At 40.0% G+C, this 23,958-nt stretch overlaps 1 protein-coding gene across 1 annotated transcript in view; it reads right to left on the bottom strand.

Moving 5' to 3' along the window:
* The window catches only part of DLAT (dihydrolipoamide S-acetyltransferase), a 30,750-nt gene that overhangs the window by 5,547 nt on the left and 1,245 nt on the right, over positions 1-23,958 (bottom strand). Inside the window, exons 3-11 of the mRNA XM_004749812.3 lie at positions 23,707-23,831; positions 23,394-23,547; positions 20,316-20,442; positions 18,410-18,597; positions 16,154-16,307; positions 7,222-7,289; positions 5,649-5,741; positions 5,169-5,276; positions 1,797-1,912 (exon numbers count right to left, since the gene is read on the bottom strand). Coding sequence (XP_004749869.2) covers positions 1,797-1,912; positions 5,169-5,276; positions 5,649-5,741; positions 7,222-7,289; positions 16,154-16,307; positions 18,410-18,597; positions 20,316-20,442; positions 23,394-23,547; positions 23,707-23,831 — 1,133 coding nt within the window. The remainder of the gene's footprint in view (positions 1-1,796; positions 1,913-5,168; positions 5,277-5,648; positions 5,742-7,221; positions 7,290-16,153; positions 16,308-18,409; positions 18,598-20,315; positions 20,443-23,393; positions 23,548-23,706; positions 23,832-23,958) is intronic.

Raw genomic sequence — 23,958 nt, 5'->3', positions numbered from 1 at the left:
GAGCCCAATACGGGGCTTGATCCCAGGACCATCTGAGTGGAAGACAGATGGTTAATGACTGAGCCACTCAGGCATCCGCCAAATACAACTTTCCTTTAATGAGCCTGTCACTCCAAAATCTTTCTCCTAGGAGAGTAAGCATGGTATTTCTTATTTTGCTCACCACTGAATATAGCAAACAATACATGGTCAATATTTGTTGATGGCTATATGAATAAAAGAATAAAGGGCATTTCCCAGAACTTGCCCTATAACCTTGATCTGCTCATCAAAGAAGTGTTTTCTTCAGATACTTTTTTTTTTTTTTAAAGATTTTATTTGTTGATTTGACAGACAGAGATCACAAGTAGACAGAGAGGCAGGCAGAGAGAGAGAGGGAACCAGGCTCCCTGCTGAGCAGAGAGCCCAATGCGGGACTCGATCCCAGGACCCTGAGATCATGAAGTGGCTTAACCCACTGAGCCACCCAGGCGCCCTCTTCAGATACTCTTAAAAGGTTAAATATCAATTTACCCTTTGACCCAGTAATTCTACTTCAACCCAAGAAAAATAAAAACATAAGTCAACACAGGGAATTGTACACAGATGTTTATAACAGCTCTCTAAAAGACAGGTCTTTGTCTTAATCTCAGGATCTATCTATGTGAACTTATTTAATTAAAAGTTCTCTGCAGGGTCCTGGGATTAAGCCCTGCTTGGGCTCTCTGCTCAGTGGGGAGCCTGCTTCTCCCTCTCCCACTCCCCCTTCTTCTGTATGCTCTATCAAATTAAAAAAAAACAATCTTTGCATGTTAATTAGGATCTTGAGATAAAATCATCCTGGGTTACCTGAGTGGGCCCTAAATCCAGTGCCAAGTAACCTTGTAAGAGACAGAAGAGAAGAAGGGCCATGTCAGTTTGGAGTCATGCAGCCACAAGCGAGCAAATGCCTGGAGCCAGCAAAACTGGAAAAAGCAAGGGAAGCTTCTCCCCTAGAGCCTATGGAGGTTGTGTAGCCTTACTAATAGCTTGCTGTTGGACTTCAGGCTCTCTGCTCACCAGGGAGCCTGCTTCTCCCTCTCTCTCTGCCTGCCTCTCTGCCTACTTGTGATCTCTCTCTCTGTCAAATAAATAAATAAGATCTTTAAAAAAATAAATAAATAAAAGCTGCATAGGTCACTGTAAGCCACAAAGCAATATTCTAATGTATATACTATTATTTTAATAGAAATTAAATTTATAATAATAATATTTAAAAATCTACATAGTAGAACAAGCTAGGTGCAGGAGCCAGAATCCCAGTTCCAATCACAGTTTTGCTATTCACTAACATTTTAATTCAGGAAAGTTATTTAACTCATTCACTCCTCAGTTTCTTCGTTTGTAAAATGGGAGTGAAGGCCCCTAGTTCATGAGGGGGCGTCATAAGGATTAAAATGAGACAAGATGTGAAAAGACACTAAGCACCATGCCAGTCACATGCCACCATAATATTAACAAATGTTTCTTGGTTTTGTTTTCAATTTGCCTCCACTAACTGGTGAACAAAAACCATTTCAACCCTGCTTTGTAACAGTTGTTATCAACTTAATTATTCACATCTGTAAACTTACCTCCTCTTCTAAACTCAAAGAATTTGTAGTTTTCACTAACTAAATTCAGCATTATCTCATAGTTTTACCTTGTTTTCAAACTACTGACGTCCTTTTCCTCCCTGTATTCCATTTCTCCTCATCCCCTACACTCCTAGTTAGACATGAGATAGCACAAGAAAACTGCTGATGGATATATACTGTCCCCAGCAGTATCTTACTTACTGTCTTATAACTGTGTCCAGCCAAGAAGAATTTGCTTCTGGAACTTTTAAACATGCCAAAGCTGAAGCTTTTATGATGAAGTCATTGACAGAAATTTTGCTTTTCCCCTCTAACATCTGCAAAGACAAGAAACCATTGTATTTTCTTAAACTCTCTTCCCAAAGACTGAAACTTATCATCTGGCTGGGGATGCTGGGAGAAGAAAACAAATGTCCTGAGGTGTAAAGGATGAAATGAAACTAAAAGTTGGTTCTTTCATCTTTTTTAGCTATAAGCTTCCTACAAGTCCTCCTTTAGCTGAATCCCTTAAGTTATGGTATGTCATATGTTAAGTCATTTTCACTTATTTCAACAAAACCAAAAGTTGGTTCTTGAAACGATCAACAAAATGATAAACATTTAGCTAGACTGACAAAGGAAAAAGAAGACTCAAATTTCTAAAATCAGAAATGAAGTAGGACATTACCATGTACCCTACCAAAACAAAGAGGTTTGTAGGTAATGCTATGAAAAACTATATCCCACCAAAATTAGATAATTTAGATGAAATGGAAGATTCCTAGGAAGACACAAACTGCCAAAAATGAATCAAAAAGGAACAGAACCCCTGAACTGATCTACAACTAGTAATAAAGAGAAGGAATGGTAATTTAAAAACTAACCACACAGAACAGCCTAGATCCAGATGGCTTCCCCAAATGGTGAATTCTGCTAAACATTTGAAGAATATCAATTCTTCAAAAAACTTCTGAAAAATAGAAGAGGGAACACTTCCCAACTCACCCTATGAGGTCAGTATAAACCCAATTTTAAAACCAGACCAAGAAAAAACAAACTAGAGACAAATACCTCTGAAGAATATAGATGCAAAAATGCTCAAAAAAATGCTCAAAAATGCTCAAAAAATGCTAGCAAATCACATAGCAATATAGGAAAAGGATTATTCACCATGACCAAATGGAAGCAAGGTTGGTTTAACATTTAAAAATCAATTCATGTAATAATGTTCTAATAGAAAAAGGACAAAAATCACATGACCGGGGCACCTGGGTGGCTCAGTGGGTTGAAGCCTCTGCCTTCGGCTCAGGTCATGGTCCCAGGGTCCTGGGATCAAGCCCCGCATCAGGCTCTCTACTCAGCAGGGAGCCTGCTTCCTCCTCTCTCTCTCTCTGACTGCCTCTCTACCTAATTGTGATCTCTGTCTGTTAAATAAACAAATAAAATCTTTAAAAAAAAAAAAATCACATGACCATCTCAACAGACAAAAAAAAAAACGCATTTTACAGGGGTGCCTGGGTTGCTCAGTGGGTTGAGGCCTCTGCCTTCGGCTCAGGTCATGATCCCAGGGTCCTGGGATTGAGCCCCACATCAGGCTCTCTGCTCAGCAGGGAGCCCACTTCCCAGCCTCTCTGCCTACTTATGATCTCGGTCAAATAAGTAAGTAAAATCTTTAAAAAAAAAAAAAGAAAGAAAGAAAGAAAGAAATTTAAAAAAGAAAAAGCATTTTACAAAACTCAACCACCATGTCATAAAAAGTAGGAATAGAAAGGAACTTCCTAAAAAAAAAAAAAAAAGGAACTTCCTGAACCTGATGATAAAACAGATCTACAAAAGTTCCAAAACCATACTTCAGTAGTAAAAGACTCACTTCCTTTTTTATTTTTTTTTAAAGATTTTATTTATTTATTTGACAAATAGATATCACAAGTAGGCAGAAAGGCAGGGAGAGAGAGAGGAGGAAGCAGGCTCCCTGCTGAACAGAGAGCTCGATGTGGGGCTCGATCCCAGGACCCTGGAATCATGACCCGAGCTGAAGGCAGAGGCTTAACCCACTGAGCCACCCAGGTGCCCCAGACTCATTTCCTCTTAAGATCAAGAAAAAGACAAGGATGTCCACTTTGCCACTTCTAGTCAACATTTTGCTAGATGTGCTAACCAGAAAAGTTGGGCAAGAAAAGGAAATAAAAGGCATCCAAATTGGAAAAGAAAAAGCAAAATTATCTCTACTTGGAGATGACATGATTTTGCATACAGAAAATCTTAAGGAACACACTAAAGAAAATATAAGGTTGTAGGATACAAGATCAATATACAAAAATCAATGGTATTTCTAGACAGTAACAATGAAAACTCTGAACAAAGAACAAAATACCTATGAATAAATTTAACAAAAGAAGTGCAAAAACTTATACTTGAAAAACTGCACAAATTATTGAGAGAAATTAAAGACCTAAATAAATGGAAAGACACACCATATTCATGGAGGAGGAATGTTAAGAAGGAATATGCCACAAATTGATCTACATATTCAATGAAATCCCTATCCCTATAGGAAATAGCCAAAATAGGCAAATCTAAGACAGAAAGTAGGTAAGTGTTATCCAGGGTTAGGGGGGATGGGAGGATTGGGGTGGGGAGTATGGTTAATGGGAGAATACTTTCATTTTGGGATGATGAAAATGTTCCAAAAGTTATTGTGGCGATGGTCACAAAACTCTGAATATATTTTAAAGCCACTGAATCATAAACTAAATGGGCACATGGTACAATATGTAAAATATATCTAGATAAAACTTTAAATGAATAAAATAATACACGGGACATATATTTTTCATATCTAATTTTCAAATAAATGTATTATAAAACATCTGTAACATTTTGCCAATAAATGCATGCTATCATCTCTAACCCTTGTAGCCAGTTACTCTGTTAATCCTTCACTGCTTTACTCATGCAGCTAATATTTGGGTGTTCTGTTCTAGGTATAGAATTCTAAAAGCCCTGGATATTGGGCAGTGAAAAAAATGGGTAAAAATTCCACTCTTAGGGACCTTATATTGTAAAGGAGTGGATAATAAATAAAGAAAACATACGGTATGTAAGATAATGTTAAATGATAGAAAAATAGGAAAAGAACTAAAGGGAAAACTGACCACTCACCCCACTCCTCTTCCCTTAATTTTAGAATAAGGTAACTAAGGAATCCAGAGAAGGTGATATTAAGTCAAATCCTTGAGGCAGTAAAGGAAGAAGCCAGGTGGATGTCAGTGACCAGTATCTCATGCAGGGGAACAGCAAGTGCAAAGGGACTAAAGTAGCTATACAGGTGAAATGTCGACAACCACTGTTGTGAGGAAGAGTGTGCAAGTGAACATTAAGCGACCCAAGAGGTCACAGATAACCTGTATAATGCTGCGTACCACTGGCCCACCCCTCTCTCCCTCTCTTTAAAAAAAGTAAAATAAGTGGACACCATTTTCCAACATCAATTGGCATACTGTAAAAAAAACCATAGGTAAAAATGTAAATATTCAGTGGGGTTAAAAACAAGAACTTTAGAGTTTATAGAGTCGGAATTTCCAGACCTTTTACCTTATTAAGTTCTTTCCGTACCAACAAAACTTCTCCCATATTTACATCAATGGAAAGGTAATAATGAGGTATGGTTTGCTTAGACTGCATTAACCGCTGTGCAATAACCTGAAAACAAAGAGATCAAAACATCATTTAACTTAGCTCAGGTGAAGCTTTACCTAATGCAGGGCTCACTCTGCCCCTTTACCTTCCTCCCTGGTAATGGTCACCTCAAGCATTACAAGAACTGGAATATGGAACTGTCACATGTACCAGAACCTGGGCTCCTTCTAGGAGTATCCAATCAGGGCAATGTTTGTTTATCCCAAGTATGGAATCGGCCAAACCAAACATCTTAAACTGGGCATCTAAGATTCCCAACTAAAACAAGTCTCTGCTAGTGCTTCAAACTGTCGATGCAATTGAACAATCAGAGTAAGGATGCCCCCAAAGATGCCCCCCACAGCTCTGGTTGCAGATTCAGGGTAACACTCTTACACGACGAATGTTGCTGATTGGGACGTCTGTGAAGACACCTGTAGGAACTGGTGCCACTCCTGGAGCCGTGGCAGGTACAGCAGCTGCTGGAGCCTATAGGGGAAGTACAAAAGCTCTCAGTACCTGTGGCTCAATCCTGGCATATGCAACCGATACAAGCTAGTGACTCTTACAGATGGCAAAGTAAATGCTAAAAGGCGTATAGAAAATAGGGATGCCGGGGGTGCTCAGTGAGCTGGGCATCTGCCTTCGGCTCAGGTCATGATCAAAGGGAGCCTGCTTCTCCCTCTGCCTGCCCCTCCCCCGCTTGTGTGCACGCTCACTCTCTCTCTGACAAATAAGTAAATAAATCTTTAAAAAAATTTTTTTAATAGAAGGCTTATAGAAAATAGTTATTTCTATCCCAAGGGAACAGAAGGGACTCGGATTTGTACTGTGCTTATTTAAGAAGTCTGCTTTTAATTTTTATACTTAGAATTGTGATGAGTTTTAAGTATCATTTTTCTTTGTTCAATGATTAGTTCGTCAAAATAATTTTGTATTTGCAAAATTACCTTCAAGAAAAGCAATCAAAGCATTCTTAAATTGAAAGGATTAGAGATAAACATAAAACAAGATAATAATTTATGAACAGTATTAAGAAAAAAATGAAGAATCTTTCATTTACTTATTTATTTTAAAGATTTAATTTATTTATTTGACAGAGAAGGAGAGAAAGTAAGCATAAGCAGGGGGAGAGGGAGAAGGAGAGGGAGAGGGAGAGGTAGGCTCCCTGCTGAACAAGAAGCCCGACTCGGGGCTTGATCCCAGGACTCTGGGATCATGATCTGAGCCAAAGGCAGATGCTCAACCAATTGAGCCACCCAGATACCCCAAATCTTTCATTTTAAAACAAACATCTAGGGGTGCCTGGGTAGCCCAGTCTGTTTAGCCTCTGCCTTTGGCTTAGGTCATGATCCCAGGGTCCTGGGATCGAGCCCTGCAATGGGCTCCCTACTCACAGGGAGCCTGCAGGGAGTCTGCTTCTCCCTCTCCTCCCCACTCATGCTTTCTCTCTCTCTCTCAAATAAATAAATAAATAAAATCTTTTGAAAAATAGATAAATAAAGCAAACACCTAAGTAAATCATTTTCTTTCCTTTCAACTAATTATCTTAACACTTTAACCAACCAAAAAGAAGTTGGTTGGCTATATGCATTTACTCCCTGTGTGGAATAATTAACTACATAAAACTTAAACTCTAGTCAACCAACTTGTAAGAAGTCACTTAGTAGGACCTGAACGAGGAGGAGAGAATCTGTTAGGAAAAACTTAGTACCACTACTGAAAAAAAAACAACAAAACTGGAATGTATGTCAATGTAACATATCATCTTTCCTTTTGTATGTTGTGTGACAACACATTCATATCTCAAAATTGCTAGCCAGTGAAATTAGACGAAAAAAACCACAATTCTGGTTAAGCTATTTCAATCCTAAGTAATGTACGAAAGGGTCAAATAGGTTAGACAGCATATTTTGCAGGAACAAACTACCAAAAGCAAAACAAAACAAAAAAGCCAAGTCTAACTCACAGGAGCAGCTTTAGTAGGCACAAAAGAGTCGATGTCCTTCTTGATGATTCTGCCTTCTGGTCCCGTGCCTGGAAGAGATGCATAAATATCATATGTGAGAGCAGACCACTGGTTCCTCTAGGAGATCAACACTATGATCCTGAAGTGCAAGTTCCTAAGGGTTCTCCAAAGGCCCTCTGAAGGGGGTCACTGCCTCACCCTGTACCTGAACATCTCCCTAAGACAGCAGCTCTTGTCAGTTTTTAATTATAATTCACACAGAGTGCTCCCATTTGATCTGTACTGGTTCTTTTCAACTACAGCAAATATTCGTTGTTAAGTACTTCTCTTCTAGAGTTTTACCGAAGCCATACTTCATCTTTTCATGTTCTTTACTTTTAAATTGGAAAATACTGACATATGGATAATGCTAAGTACAATTTATACTTCCCCAAGTCTGGCTGCCTCCTCTTTTAGTCACCTCTGAAAAACCCTTTCTGAACCTTGAAATGGATCTCATTTGGTTTCTAGATTTCATTTGATCAAGAAGATTTCCTTTTGTACAAAGTCAGCAGGTACAAAAACAATTGTTTCGGGCAAATTAGGCAAGTTAATTTTTTTCACCCCAAGATAGCTTGAGTAAATCAACTGCAATGATCTCATCTTCAGAATCACTCCTTCCTTGTGTGGTCTCCATCATTTAGAGCTTTCTTGTAGTGGCCAAGGTTCTAACTGACCTGTGTCAGACACTGGGAATGAAGTACGTGCAGGGAAAGATCTTCAAATCCTTCACACAAGGAAAGATCTTCAAATCCTCTCACGAAGGGGATGCTTTTATTTTCATTTAATTCCTTCCTCTTCCCAACCACAACCAATCAGGTTTAACTTCAGACCCAAACATAATCCTGAACCTTAATTCTAAGGAGATTCAGAATTTAGTTATTAAAATACCTTTTACACTGGCCCACTTCTAGAAAAAATTTGGTCAAATTTATTCATCTTCCCCCAAGGCAGACTTTAAAAGGAGTCTCGTTGTATGCAGTTCGTCCCAACTCCTTTCCTTCATTATGAAAAACGATTTGGCTATGATTGTGTTTATCCTCGCCCGGAGCTCTAGAACAGAGGTAGCAGTACCCCTATTAGATACCCCGCCTTTATAAACAACAGAAACCGTAACCTCTCTTTACCAGCAAGGCAGATCTGCCACAGCCCCTTGAGAGAAGGAAACCTGCAGTATCACCTGCCTTGGGTTGGGTTTTAGCCACCCACAGGAATTTCCTACCAGGAGTCAGCTGAAATCCTTTAAGTTTTTTTGCCTATCTCATGAAGAAGGCACAAAAGGCCATCATAAAGTAATATGGTTTAAAGGGAAGAACAGCAGACAAAGAGTAAAAAATGTAGGGTGATCGTCAAATAAGAATTAAAAGACTGGAGTCACTTAATCTCTGCTGGTCTTTAGTCTCACCTGTAGTTGAAAGATACAGTATCAGCCCCTGCTCAAAGGAAGGTTGTGGGGATAAAACGGGATAGTGATGTGAAAGTGCTTTGCTTCAAATAAATACGAAACATCTAGGAGTAGCTATGAGACAAATCAAACTGATTATTAGGGTGTAGGCTTTAAAACAGTTTCTCCCCAAATGATTCCATTTTGGTCACATTTGCTAAGTCATCTGTCTCTGCAAGGAGGGCAGGGAAACTGAAGACTGAGTTTAACAACTCATGGCCAAGGATTTAAATAACCACTCTTTGGGGCGCCTGGGTGGCTCAGTGGGTTAGGCCTCTGACTTCAGCTCAGGTCATATCTCAGAGTCCTGGGATCGCGCCCTGCATCTGGGTCTCTGCTTAGCAGGGAGAATGCTTCCTCCTCTCGCTCTGTGCCTGCCTCTCTGCCTACTTGTGATCTCTCTCTGTCAAATAAATAAATAAAATCTTTAAATATATACATATATATGTCCACTCTTCTTATAGAAACCTCCAAAAAAACTCTTTTAAAAACAAGATTTGGAGCTTCTGGGTTGGTGAACACATCAGTGTGCTAGGAAGGTGGTACTCCCTGAGAAGGCATGGAAGCTCTGCTCCCATCTCCCCTACAACCCTTGCCCTGTGCATCTCTTCTATTGACCGTTCCTGTGTGGTATCCTTTACAATAAAACTGGTAATGGTACATACAGTGCTTTCCTGAGTTCTGTCTGTCATTCTAGTGAATTCGCACACTTGAAGCAGAGATCTTGGGAACTCCTGACTTATAGTCAGTGAGTCAGAAGTATGGGTGGTCCCCAGGACTTGCAACTGGCATCAGAAGCCAGGGCAGTCTGGGGCACCTGGGTGGCTCGGTCGTTAAGCATCTGCCTTCGGTTTAGGTCATGACCCCAGGGTCCCGGGATCAGGCCCTGCATCAGGCTCCCTGCTTAGTGGGAAGCCTGCTTCTCCTCCTCCCACTCCCCCAGCTTGTGTTTTGTGTTCCCTCTCTCACTGTCTCTCTCTGTCAAATAAATAAAATCTAAAACAAACAAAAAACAAAACAGAGGGGCAGTCTTGTGGGACTGAGTCCTTAATCCCGTGGAGCCCGATGTTAATGCTGGAGTGTTAGTGTCAGAACAGAATTCAAGTGCGACACCCAGGTGGTAGCAGAGAGCTGAGTGTTGGTGTGGAAAAGACGCATCTGGTGACAGAGATGGCGGCCAGGAAACAACACACAATCACTGATCCTCTCAACTCACTTATTCTAGACCGTTCCCTCCTACTGCAAAACTTCTTCAACCTCGCCAAGACCCCCACTCCACTGCCTCGACTGCTCTCATCCTCCCTCATTTTCCTATCATCTTCTGTTCTTCCTACCCCGCTTACATTGTGGATCATGGTTAAACTTATTCCCTGGTCAACCTCTAAAGTGTCTGTCTGCTCAATGCCAACATCAGAATAGCTTAATGCCACTGAGGACAAAAAAGTGCACACATAGGGGCGCCTCCATAGCTGAGTCAATTAAGCATCTGACTTTTGATATCAGCTCTGGGTTTATCTCAGAGTTGGGAGTTCAAGCCTTGCCTCATGCCCTGCATGGAGCCTACTTAAAGAAAAAAAAAAGTACACTTAGATGACTAAATGTACTCTAAATTCAGAGCCACAAACCTGAGATAGGAATCTTTTCCCATTTCTTTGTGTCATCTTCAATTTCATTCATCGGTGTTTTACAGTTTTCAAAGAACAGATCTTTTACTTCTATAGTTAGGTTTATTCCTACATATCTTACAGTTTTTGGTGTAACTGTAAATGGAACTGATTCCTTGATTTCTCTTTCTGCTGCATTATTATTGGTGTATAGAAATGCAACAGATTTCTGTATGTTGATATTGTATGCTGTGATGTTACTGAAATCATGTATCACTTCTAGAATTCTGGTGGAGTTTTTTGGGTTTTTTAAGAGAATCGTAACATCTGTAAATAGTGGAAGTTTTACTTCTTCCCTGCCAATGTGGGAATTGTTTTTATTTCTTTTTCTCTTTGTTGTCTGATCACTGAGGCTAGGACTTCCAATGGTGAGAATGGACATCGTGTCTTGCTCCTGACTATAGAGGAAAAGCTCTCAGTTGTTCCCCACCGGAGATGATATGAGCTATAGATTTTTCATGTATGGACTTTTTTTTTTTAGATTTTATTTATTTATTTATTTGACAGACAGAGATCACAAGCAGGCAGAGAGGCAGGCAGTGAGAGAGAGAGAGGAGAAAGCAGGCTCCCTGCCAAGCAGAGAGCCTGATGCAGGACTCGATCCCAGGACCCTGAGATCATTACCTGAGCCGAAGGCAGAGGCTTAACCCACTGAGACACCCAGGCACCCCTATGTATCGACTTTTTGATGTTGAGGTATGTTTCCTCTACCCCTACTTCTTTGAGGGTTTTTTAAAAAATTTTTATTTATTTATTTGACAGAGAGATAGAGAGCACAAGTGGGCAGAGCAGCAGGCAGAGAGTAAGGAGGAAGCAGGCTCCCCACTGAGCAGGAAGCCCGATGCAGGACTCCGGCCCAGGACTCTGGGATCATGACCTGAGCCAAAGGCAGAGGCTTTAACCCACTGAGCCAGAATGTTGAATATATAACCCCCAGAATGTTGAATATATCATGCCACTGCCTTCTGGCCTGTCAAATTTCTGTGGAGAAATCTCCAGCTAACCTTAGGGGTGTTTTCTTGTAAGCTAGGGACTTCTACTGTCTTGTTGCTTTTAGGACTTTTTTTTTTAAAATCACTGTATTTTGCAAATTTAACTACAGTATGTCTTGGCATTGGCTGGCTTTTGTTGATTTTCATGGGAGTTCTCTGTGTCTCTGGATATGGATGTCTGTTTTGTTCCCCTGACTACAGAAGTTTTCAGCTATTATTTCCTCCAAACTTCTGTCCTTTTCTCTTCTTCAGGGACTCCTATGATATGAATGTTACTATGTTTGATTGAGTCACTGAGTTCCCTAAGTCCACACTTATGATCCATCATTCTTTTATTCAGCTTCATTATTTTCCATAATTCTAACTTCTGTATCACTTACTCATCTCTCCGCTTCTTCTATCCTAGTGGTCATTAAATCCACCTCGTTTTGAATCTCGGTGACTGCATTTTTCATTTCTGCCTGATTGCTTTTTTAACTTTTACTTCTACAGTCAGGGTCTCCCTGATTTTTTTTTTTAAAATCATTTATTTATTTATTTATCACAGAGAGAGAGAGAGAGAGAGAGAGAGAAAGGCAGCGAGAGAGCGAGAGGGAAAAGCAGGCTTCCCGCCAAGCAGGGAGCCAGATGCGGGGTTTGATCCCAGGACCCTAAGATCATGACCTGACCCACCCACGTGCCCCATCCCTGATGTTTTCCTGGCTTTTCTCAAGCCCAGCAAGTATTCTTATGATTGTTATTTTAAATTCTCCATCAGGCATATTATTTATATCTGTTTTTATTTGTTTGTTTTAAAGATTTTATTTATTTGACAACAGAGAGAGATCGCAAGTAGGCAGAGAGGCAGGCAGAGGGGGTGGGGGAAACAGGCTCCCTGCTGAGCAGACAGCCCAATATGGGACTTAATCCCAGGACCCTGAGATCATGACCTGAGCTGAACAGCAGAGACTTAACCCACTGAGCCACCCAGGCGCCCCTGTATCTGTTTTGATTAGATCTCTGGCTGTGACCTTTTCTCGTTCTTTCTTTTGGGATGAATCCCTCCATCTCTGCATTTTGTCTAGGTCTCTGTCTTGTGTGTGTTAGAAAAGCCTGTTATATTTCCTGCTCCAGAGAGTAATGGCTTTAAGAAGAGGTCATACAGTGCCCAGGGCCTGGCACTTCAAGGAGTGTCTCTAGTGAGCTGCACACACTCTGCGGCTGTGTGTGTGTTGGCTGCTCTAGCCATCAGTCCTTGCCTGCAGAGGGCAGTGTTTGGACCTTGGTCAGGGTATAGCGAGTTTTAACTAGGTGTGCTCTGATCCATTTGTTAAATGAAACCTGATGCTACCTGATGTTACTAGAACTGAACCTTTGCAGAACTCTATGGTCAGGAGATATGGTACGTGAGAGTGTCTCTGCTGATCTTCTGAGGAAGGGACCTGTTGCACTGGTTCTTAGATGCACTTGCCTGAGAAATGCAGTACTAGCAGAGCACGGGGGGATGGGACCTGGTGTAAGCAGGTTACACAGCAAGTGCTGGCACTGAGCTATTTACCGAAGTTGGTTTATGCTGAGGAGTAGGGGAGGGAAACGGCAGCGGCCAGCTCTTTCTTCCCGTAGAGGCAACGCCACATCTCAGAGATGCACTCCAAGAGCTAACAAGTGATTCTCCATATGCCTTAGGAGATCCTCAGATCATACCACTGGCCCCGGGGTTGCTTGCCTGCCTGCTGTCCAAGAACAGGGCAGTGTTCTCAGGTGTCTATCCTAGCCAAGACTGTAGACCTCAAAACTCCAGTCTTTGAGCCCCGCTGGTTGCAAAAACTCATGAAAATCAGCCCCTCTCGTTTTCCCAGCCAATGGCTTTGGGAAAGTATTCCCCTTGTATGTATTCCTGCGCACTCCGTTCTCTTGCCTCTCCTCACAACCACGCTCCCCTCTGCAGTACCCATGATGTTTATCCCCAAAACCACATCTCCTAACTTCCTACTATCCTTAATGCTGCCTCTTCTCCCCGTCTGGTTGCGCAGTTTGTTCTATCAGTCCTCACGTTGATTTCTTGGATATTCAGAATGATCTGATAGTTAACTAGCTGTATTCAAGGGACAAGACAAGCCTAGGGTCCACCTACCACTATCCTAGCTCCTACCCTCCATAGCAAAACTTTTTGAACAAATCGTCCACGATGCTGTTTCCATTTCTCCATCCATTTTCTCCTTTTCAGTCTACCCAGACAGGCTTCCAGCAGACCTCTGTTTTGAAATAACTGCTGTCAAGTCCCCAGGTATCATCCTTGACTAAGTTCTGTTGATTCTGTCAAAAATGTATCTTGAAGCTCTCCATTTCTTTCCATTTCCCCTCTGACCATGCTTGTCTAAGTCACCACTGTCAGTTCCAGCAACAGCATCTTAACAGCATCTTTTTTTTTTTTTTAAGATTTTATTTGTTTATTTGACAGAGAGAGACAGGCAGAGAGAGGGAGAAGCAAGCTCCCTGCCAAGGAGAGAGCCCGATGTGGGGCTCGATCCCAGGACCCTGGGATCATGACCTGGGCTGAAGGCAGAGGCTTAACCCACTGAGCCACCCAGGCGCCCCTCTTAACAGCATCTTAATCTTTGCTTTCATTTAACCCATTTGCACAAAGCCGCCAAAGTGATCTTTTAAAAATGTAAATCATTTTATGTCACTTCCTTGTTTTAATCCTTTAGTGGCCTCCTGCTGTGCTTTAAATAAAATTCAAATTCTACCATGACCTGCCAAGTCCTTGTTCTCACCCCTATGTTTCTTTCCAACCTCACCACCTCCTGCCACTAGACCCTCTATTAACACCGGCCTCCTGTATGTTCCTCAAACATGGCAAACTCTCTCCACTTCAGATTATGTAGTACTGGTCTCTCTGTCCCCAGTTCTTCACACGGCTGGTTCACAGCTGACTCCTTCTCATCTTTCAGGTTGGATCAAGTGTCACCTCATCAGAAAGATCTTCCCCAACCACCATATCTAACAGCAGTCAGGCTGCACATACAGTCACACTGTCACTCAACAGTGTATCACTTGGTTTATTCTCTCAACATTTGGATCATCCTAGGTAATCACAAGTTATTTTCATTATTATGGCTAATACCTGTATATGCTTTCTATGTGCAGGCACTGTTTAACTCAGGTCACCCTCACAACCTAGAAGGCATTATTTTTATATACAAATGAAGAAACTGAGACATAAAAGGTCACACAGGTAGTATACAGCAGAGCTGGGGTTCAAATCTGAGCATTCTAGCTCCAGAGCCCATACACTTAGCTACTATGCTGTACTCTCTGTTTAACTCTTTATTTTTCTTAACATAAGCATCTAAAATTGAAATCTTGTCTATCTTATGAACAAGTGATGCACAGACAAGACTCCATGAATATTGGTTTAAATAACAGTAAATAAATCGCCTAACTCTAACTGCCTGACTTTCCCACTTAAATCTTTGGTACAGCACCAGTGTTGCTAAGTATCTCATAAAACATCCTTCTTCACCTGTCTAAAGTCTTTGGATATAATTATTAACCCAGTCCCTCCACTCTCCTTAAAATTTACTCTGACTTACACTGCTATCCCTAATGCTAGTCACATACACATAAAAAATGGCAACATACCAATGAAATAACATAAAGATGGAAAAAAGCATCTTCAAATATTATAAGAATCCTCTGAAGGCCAAAAAATTTACAATATCCTATTCTTACTCTTTGGGACTATCTTGCCTTCTAACCACACAACAACAGACAACAGACAGATGATAACCAGCACTGAGTGCCCATAGCTGGGCAGCTGGAGAAACAACCAGATTCAAATTGGAACTTTACTACTTAACAGAAAGGGAGACTCTTAAGACTATTTTCATATCCAAAAAAATGATGAATGATAATTCTTACTTCAAGAAATGTCATGCTAAATGTGGCAATTCAGTGACTAGCACATAGTAGTAGCCATCAAACCAGGCTTCAGGATGAGTCATTTGCCCTTCTCCAAATAAGTGTTCTAATCACCTTACATTTCAGCTCAAAAACATTCATTTAAATGCCAGGTGATAATATTAATATGAACAGAATACATTTACTTAATATCTATTATATTCTAAATATTATCCTAAGCCCTTTGCTTGTTTTAATATACACTATTATTTCAGCTTCACAAATGGGTAAGCAGATGGTTTAAGTAATTCACCTACAGACATATACAAGTTAAGTAATTCACCTAAAGTCATATCACACAGAAGATGATAAAGCCAAAAGTAAACCGCGGATGCTCTGATTCAAGACCTCATGCTCTTATCAGTAAGCTATACTTTCTCTTTGGGGAGAAAAAGATATGAATTAGACATTTTCCTTTGCCCTCAAGAACTTTAGTTCAGTTTTATATTTTCTCATTCAAGTCATTTCCAATCACCCCAGGTTTCTATTTTATGCTGTGTACTGCTAGATTCAGTCAGCTTTGCAGCAATAGAGATTTCTTATTACATCGTCAAGTCTGAAAACTCAACTCTGCTGAACAAGCACATTACACTTGCACTAAAAATTAAGCAGTTCCCATGAACTGAGGGAAAAAAGGCTATCCACATTATATAAGTAGATCCTAGATGAGCTAAACACAGCACATTAAGTTTCCTTATCTGTGGTGGCAACAAAGGAGATGACTTCCCTCCTTCATCCTTTTCTGCACCATTCCAAATAAGATGACCGTACAGAGTTGTCCTTGCTGGACTTAAGAATGAATCTCAAGTAAATTTTATCTTTACAGCCCCTTCGTATAGAGACAAACTTACCCTTTACTTGTGTAAGATCAATCCCTTTCTCTGCTGCCAGTTTCTTTGCAAGTGGGCTAACAAACAACCTTCCCTTGGGTCCGGCAGGAGTAGCTGGGCGGGTGGCTGAAGGTGTAGGCGCTACAGGTTGGGGAGTCGGAGGAACAGGGGCCACCTTTTGAGAAAAGTTACAAACTGTTAATTCACCACTGTAAAGACTGGTCTGAGAGATGAAGAGCTTACATTTATTAAGAAATCAAAATAACTTCTATCTTATGCATATTTTTCCTACTTAACCAACATAATACAGCAATATGAAGAGTAATAACACAACTTTATGTCAAAGACAGAACCATGTTCTTACTCCCTGATAACATGGAGACATAGGATTTAACATGGCTAATCAGTATGTAATATCCTGATAGACTTTCTTTACTTTCATCTCTTGCTATGTCTTTATTCTCATTCTCTTACATGACCAACATTGTTTTGTTTTTACTTAACCTCATTTCAAAATAATAAATTACACTGGAATTTCCATGTTGAAAGTACCTTAAGACGTAACTACTACTGGCCACCTCCCCACAAATGTAGGCAAGTCAGAAATCAAGTTTCTCTGACAGAAATGTGTACCTTCATCTAAACTCACATGATTCTAACATGTACAGAAGCCTCATCACAGAGTTATCTCAGCCTGGAGTGCATACCAGTACATTTTAGGTATATATATATATATATATATATATATATAAAAGATTTTATTTATTTATTTGACAGAGAGAGAGATCACAAATAGGCAGAGAGACAGACAGAGAGAGAGATGAGGAGAAGCAGGCTCCCTGCTGAGCAGAGAGCCCTATGCGGGACTCGATCCCAGGCCCCTGGGATCATGACCTGAGCAGAAGGCAGAGGCTTAACCCACTGAGCCACCCAGGCGCCCCTACATTTTAGGTATATAGTGTATACTGTATAGCATACTATGACAAGACTAGCTTCTATGCAAAACAAGCCATGTGACGTCAAAGTTCTAATATATTATAAAAATAAGCTTGACCCAGCATAAGTGAATACCAAGAGTACTGACAGTAACAAAGATTAACTGACCCTCCAACAATACGAGTTTGAACTACACAAGCCCACTTACACATGGATTTTTTACAGCACATTACTATAAATGTATTTTCTCTCCCTTACAATTTTAATAACACTTTCTCTATTGTGGCTTAAAAATACAGCATATAGGGGCGCCTGGGTGGCTCAGTGGGTTAAAGCCTCTGCCTTCGGCTCAGGTCATGATTCCAGGGTCCTGGGATCGAGCCCCGCATCAGGCTCTCTGCTCGGCAGGGAGCCTGCTTCCTCCTTCTCTCTCTCTGCCTGCCTCTCAGCCTACTTGTAATCTCTGCCTGTCAAATAAATAAATAAAATCTTTAAAAATAATAAAAAAAAGAATACAGCATATAATATGTATCATATACATATATATACAAAATTATGTGTTAATTGACTGTCTACTGTCTACATGGTCAGTAAGGCTTCCAGTCAACAGTAGGCTTATTAGTTAAATATGGGCAGAATCCAAAGTTATACACAGATTTTCAAGTGCGCAGAGTTGGTGTCCCAGACCCCATGTTGTTCATGAACAACTGTATACAGTAACGTCCATATGCATATCTATACCTAAAGCAAAAAAAAGAGCATGTCACCTTGGCTTTGTGCTTAGCAAGACTAAGACAGCAGGGAGAAAAAAAAAGCTACAAGGATCCAACAACTGACTATCGGGGGAATGGTGCACTGCCACATACTTGCAGATCTCCACAAAAGCTATCTCCTTTTTTTTTTTTTTTTTAGGTTTTTAAAAGGGGTGCCTGGGTGGCTCAGTGGGTTAAAGCCTCTGCCTTCGGCTCAGGTCATGATCCCAGGGTCCTGGGATCGAGCCCAGCATTGGGCTCTCTGCTCGGCAGGGAGCCTGCTTCCTCCTTCTCTCTCTCTGCCTGTCTCTCTGCCTACTTGTAATCTCTGTCAAATAAAATAAATAAAATCTTTAAAAAAAAAAAAAAAGGTTTTTAAAAATATTTTAAGTAATCTCTACACCCAACCTGGGGCTCAGACTCATAATCCCAAGGTCAAGAGTTGTAGCCTCTACCAATTGAGCCCCTAACCATCTCCTTATTTACAGAATCTTGAGAGCTGGAAGGAACTTAGAATATCATGCAATCTAATCCCTCAATTTAGAGATGAATAAGATAAGTGTTACCTCAATTCTAGAAGCATACCTACCGGAGGTGGGGTAGATGGTGGTGCTTGCGGTTTTAAATCAGTTACTTCAGTTGGCCTATAGTCAGCAAATGCTGGTATATCTTCCTCTTTTTCTACAATGATACAAAGTGGGGTTCCTAAAGGGACATCTCTTGTGCCTTCAGGGATCAGGATTTTTGCCAGATAACCCTCTTCCTGTACTTCAAAACCTTAAATAGAAAGAAAAAAACATTATGGAATTTAAAGGACTCTACTATCCCACCAAACTCAAAGCACAGTTTTAAGTAAAAAGTTTTTCTAACTAGCTATATAACCTTTTGTGAGTTAACATCTCTGTTGTCTCAGCTTTTTTAGCTAAAAAGTGGGGGTTACAATAGTACCTACCTCACAGGAATGTTATAAAAATTATTAATTTTCAAGTACTTAGAAACAGTACCTGGGACAAAGTAAATACTAAATAAACAACTGTTAAATAAGACTATGAGAGACTTAGCAGTTGTTAGTTCTAAACATTTTCTTAAAAACATCTTTAAGGGCAGCTGCTATGCAGACCCACAAGACTCCAGGATGACATTAACTGGACCAATATGGCATCAGCTGTACTTTTAAAAATCAGAACCACATGGATGTTAAATTAAGGGAGCTACTAGAATTGACAGTGGTATGGGATTATGCCCTTAAAAGTATCTCTGGAGTTTTTGAAAGAGGTTATATTTGGTAGTCAACTAAATATTTCAGTGTGAAGAAACATGGCATTACTAGGGTTTCTACAGTGTTAGAGAGAAGAGAACTCAAATGAAGTGTTACAAAATAAAACTAAAAATACAATGCAGAGAAGTACTTTTGCCTTGCAGGCCTCTTGGCTTTTTGAGTTGTGCCCCTCCCTGACAAACATATCTTTGATAAAAACTTCCGTTTTCCAGTTAAGAATTAATATCCAATAAAAGAAGTTAAAAAAAAAAAAAAGACTCCAAGGCCACAAGAGAGTTTAAAGAATTTGACAAAGGCAACGCTTCTCCAGTGACTATCAGAGTCTCTAGAATACCATCTCTATAGCAATTCCAGTATCCAAGTTAAAAGGCAAAGCAGATCTATTGTTACCAAGGGGTTCTGTTTGTTTCTAAGAAACAGAATCCTTTCTTCTAATAAAATCTTTTGGTTGGAACACAATATGCGAAAAGATAAAAAGGAATTGCCCTTCCAGTTGCCCTGGAAGTTGGGGAGAGGGGCAGGGAAAGCAGAGTCCTGTTCACTAAGTCTCCTTTACCTCACGGTGCCATCAAGGAATCATGGGGTTTGAAGAACACAATCTAAAAACCACCACTGTGGAGGATGCTCAGAATCACCCACTCTTGGGGACTAGCTAGGAAACAAATAGATCTAATATCTATAAATATTATCACAAATAATAGGTGGGCTTTGTTCTGAGCATAAAAATGAATCAGAAAGGGAATATATGGAAATGCAATATGCTGTGTGAACAGGTATATACATATTTTATCAGTCACTCTAAAACTATGAAAGCAATCCAAACCCTGGTTTCAGTTTTCCCTCAAAGTCATCTTAAATTCTTTGTTATTTTCCTGCCTAGAAAGTAATTTTCTCCTGTTTCCTTTTCTCCCCCCTTGCCCAATTCAAAGAACAGCAGGGCTGAAATAGCTTCTCAGTAACACAGTAAGACTAAGAAGCAAACTCCGGATAAAAATCATCTCTAAGTTGACATATCTTTGATTCATTAGGAGTGCAGTGTGGCATCAACAAATTCCACTACATACACTTCTGTCATGACAGAGTCTATTCCAGGAAATGAATCCCAAAAATTAAAATTTTTCATGTTATCACTCACTCATTATAGGATAGGACGGCAATCCTCTTCCCTCATTGGAAAACTCAGTGCCTCAACCATTAAGAGCTGAAGAAATCTCACCTATAGTGGCCTTGTCAGTCTCTATCTCTGCCAATAAATCTCCTTCACTTAGCTTCTCACCCACTTTTTTTTCCCATCTCTGAACTGTGCCCATGGTCATGGTGGGAGAGAGGGCAGGAAGAACCACCTGTAGAAACAAACACATATTATTGCCTAATACTACAAAGCCTTGGACACAGTAGCACTTAGGCAAGCTTCATTAGTTTTATGGAATGATAGTGACTCTGGCGATCCAAATTCCCATCTGTCTGTTGCCCTCATAAGAGCAAAAGATCCGTGCCTCAATAGTGCCCTACCATTTGAATCAACCTCCAAATCCCAAGATTTACAGTATCAGTAATACTTTGAGCCCCCCCAACCAAAGTTAAAAGCAAGGGGTTAACTAGGAAATATTTCTTTCTAGATTGTCAAAATTAATTCATCAATTACATATCTAAACAGAGTATCTTTTCATCTTTTTTATTGCTTAAACTAGAATTTTTCATTTTCACAGAATGATCTTGGTTTAGACTATGCCATTAAAATTTTGCTGTGCTCTGTATTAGCATCTATCTTTTCACTCAGAGGGAACAGCATTTCTCCTAAACTTCCCAGATACCTTTCCAAGATAAAAAGATTATATAAAATTATACACCAACAAACTGGACAACCTAGAAGAAATGGATAAATTACTAAAACACATAACCTTCCAGAACTAAATCAGGAAGAAGCTGAAAATTTGAACAGACTGATTAATGAAACTGAATCAGTAATCAAAAAACTCCCAACAAACAAAAGTCCAGGACCAGATGGCTTCCCAGGTGAATTCTACCGAACATCTGAATAGTCAGTAAGAGAAAGAAAAGTTCTAAATTCATTCTACAAAACCAACCCTGATACCTAAACCACCAATAACAAATTTAAACAAACTACAGGCCAATGTCTCTGATAAACATAGATGCAAAAATCCTTAACAAAATATTAGCAAACTGAATCTAACAATACATTTAAAAAATTCATCACAATCAAGGGACTTATTCCAGGGATGCCAGAGTGGTTCAATATTCACAAATCAATGTGATATACCACATTAATAAGAGAAAAGATAAAAAAACACATTATCATCTCAATAGATGCAAAACATCTGACAAAGCACAACATCCATAAATGATAAAAACTCTCAACGAAGTGGGCATAGAGTGAACATACTTAACAAAATAAAGGCCTTATACGATCTACAGCTAATATCACACTCAGTGGTGAGAAACTGACAGCTTTCCCTCTAAGATCAGGAATAAGGATATCCATTCTCACCACTTTCATTCAATATAGTATTGGAGGTCCTGGTCACAATCAATCAGACAAGAAAAAAAAAAAAGGCACCCAAATTGGTAAGAAAAAAGTAAAATTTTAACAATTGCAAGAAAAATAAAGGAAAGAGTCCCTTCCATCCCAATAAGATCTGAACATCAGACTGGCTGATTTCAATGAAACATTGCTTTGCCACTCATATGGCTTGTGTGTCCCCTGAATTTAGATGCTTACCCAGTTATTATGGGTTTTGTTTGCTATCTTCTCAGTTTTTTCTATCAGTTAGCAAGAGGATTATTCTGAGAGAAAATCATTTCAATTAATGTCTTGGGAAAGAGAAGAAAAACAAAAAAACAGGGGTCCCTGGGTGGCTCAGTGGGTTAAGCCACTGCCTTCAGCTCAGGTCATGATCCCAGGGTTCTGGGATGGAGCCCCAGCATCGGGCTCTCTGCTCAGCAGGGAGCCTGCTTCCTCCTCTCTCTCTCTCTGCCTGCCTCTCTGCCTACTTGTGATCTCTGTCAAATAAATAAATAAAATCTTTAAAAAAAAAAATAAGAAAAATATAACTCTACTTAGAAAATATTTTTTAAACGTTTTTCTTGTTCAGAATTTGTCATCTCCATCTACTTCTTCAAAACCAGTGGAGCCAGTAATCTCTATACAGATCTTAAAAGATAATTAAAATACAACTGTAATGCTTGCACACAAAGCCACAGACATAAAATGGAGAGAAAGGAAGTGTGTCTTACATAGTAAGAGAAGAGTTTACTGAACAGGATGAAACAAATGTGTGACCTGAACACCACACAAGACTTCACAAGTGGCTATTAAAAGACCAGGGAGAAGAGTATTATGCCCCAAAAGGAAAATGATTCCTATACAGAAATTTCTACGAATAAACTAAGTGAAAGAAAAGTTTTAGTCTTAATCCTTTAGAAAAAGGCCAGTTGCTTTTTACCAATTTCCAATATCCAAAACACGAATATACATGGGATAACCGTAATACCTAAAAAACCACTGTAGTTTCTTAGAAACAGATTTATTTAACAGAACCAACTGCGATTATATTTATTGCCTTCAACTCTTTAGTCCATTCTACACACTTTGTTGCCAGTTTCCTCATTTATTAATATTATGGGACTAGTTCACGTGCCTTTTTTTTTTTAAGATTTTATTTATTTGACAGAAAGATAGAGAGAGCCAGAGAGCACAAGCGGAGTTAACAGCAGAGGGGGAGGGAGAGGCAGACTCCCCGCTAAGCAGGAGCCCGATGTGGGGCTCCATCCCAGAACACTGCGATCATGACCTGAGCCAAAGTCAGACGCTTACTGACTGAGCCACCAGGCACCCCTAGTTCACTCACTCATAAAAAATAAACATCACACGTCAAAGGAAAACATCAACTGGGGACTTTTATTCAATGGACAATACTACAGGCCTACTGAACACTCTATACTACAAGGAGTAGGTATTAGTACAAATCATCCTCCAAACCTAATACAATGTTAATGAATGAGAAATGCCAAGCATTATCCTACCTACTATACTCAGGCTGAGAAAGTTTAAAGGAATGTCCAAGTTCACACACCTAGAAATAATGACTAGGAATAAAACTGTCAATTTTAATGTTTAAATCCCTATTTACTTTCTTCTTTTTTTACTCTCTATTTACTTTCAAATGACAAGAGCTGGCCATAGTTAATGCCAGCTTCTAGGATGTGATGGCCATATATGAAAAATAATGAATAATTAACTTTCCAGAGCGAACACCCGGGGGCTGAGCCTCACCTGCATGTGAGTGGGATATGAGCTACCGGGAGCCTGAGCAGAAGGTGTAGGTGGAGAAGCAGGGGCAGCAGGTGTTGGTGCTGTAGCTGCCTGCGGGGTAGGTGCTGCCGAGGAATCCAATGTGTAATTTTTAAAGGCCTCAATATCCTCAGGCCTATGGAAGAGAAAAAATGTGTAAGTACTAGAACTTATAAAGCAGATTTAGCAACCAAAAAAGTAGTCTCAGAAGCCTATTAACTCCTCCTTTCTCAATCCTAGGTCAAAACACTCCACTAAGCACCTAAATTCCACAAATTACCAAGGAACTACTCACTTTTCCACTGTGATACAGATGATCGCTCCAACTGGAACATCTCTGGTACCTTCAGCAACCAATATCTTTGCCATGTAACACTCCTCCAGGCTCTCAAACCCAACAGTGGCTTTATCAGTTTCAACCTTTTAACAAAAAGCAGCAGTTTAGGCTTCATGTTACCAGGATGAAATTTATTAGACTGTGCCTGGAATCACACAGTTCCATGCGAAGCTAAAGCCTCTATTAATAGACCTGAAAGGAATTAGTTAA

Source organism: Mustela putorius, unplaced genomic scaffold (genome assembly GCF_011764305.1).
Source record: "Mustela putorius furo isolate JIRA1106 unplaced genomic scaffold, ASM1176430v1.1 tig00000198_pilon_pilon_pilon, whole genome shotgun sequence".
In the NCBI taxonomy this organism is placed as follows: Eukaryota; Metazoa; Chordata; class Mammalia; order Carnivora; family Mustelidae; genus Mustela; species Mustela putorius.
The sequence above is the reverse complement of the archived record's forward strand: the minus strand, read 5'-3'. Positions and strand labels throughout refer to the sequence as shown.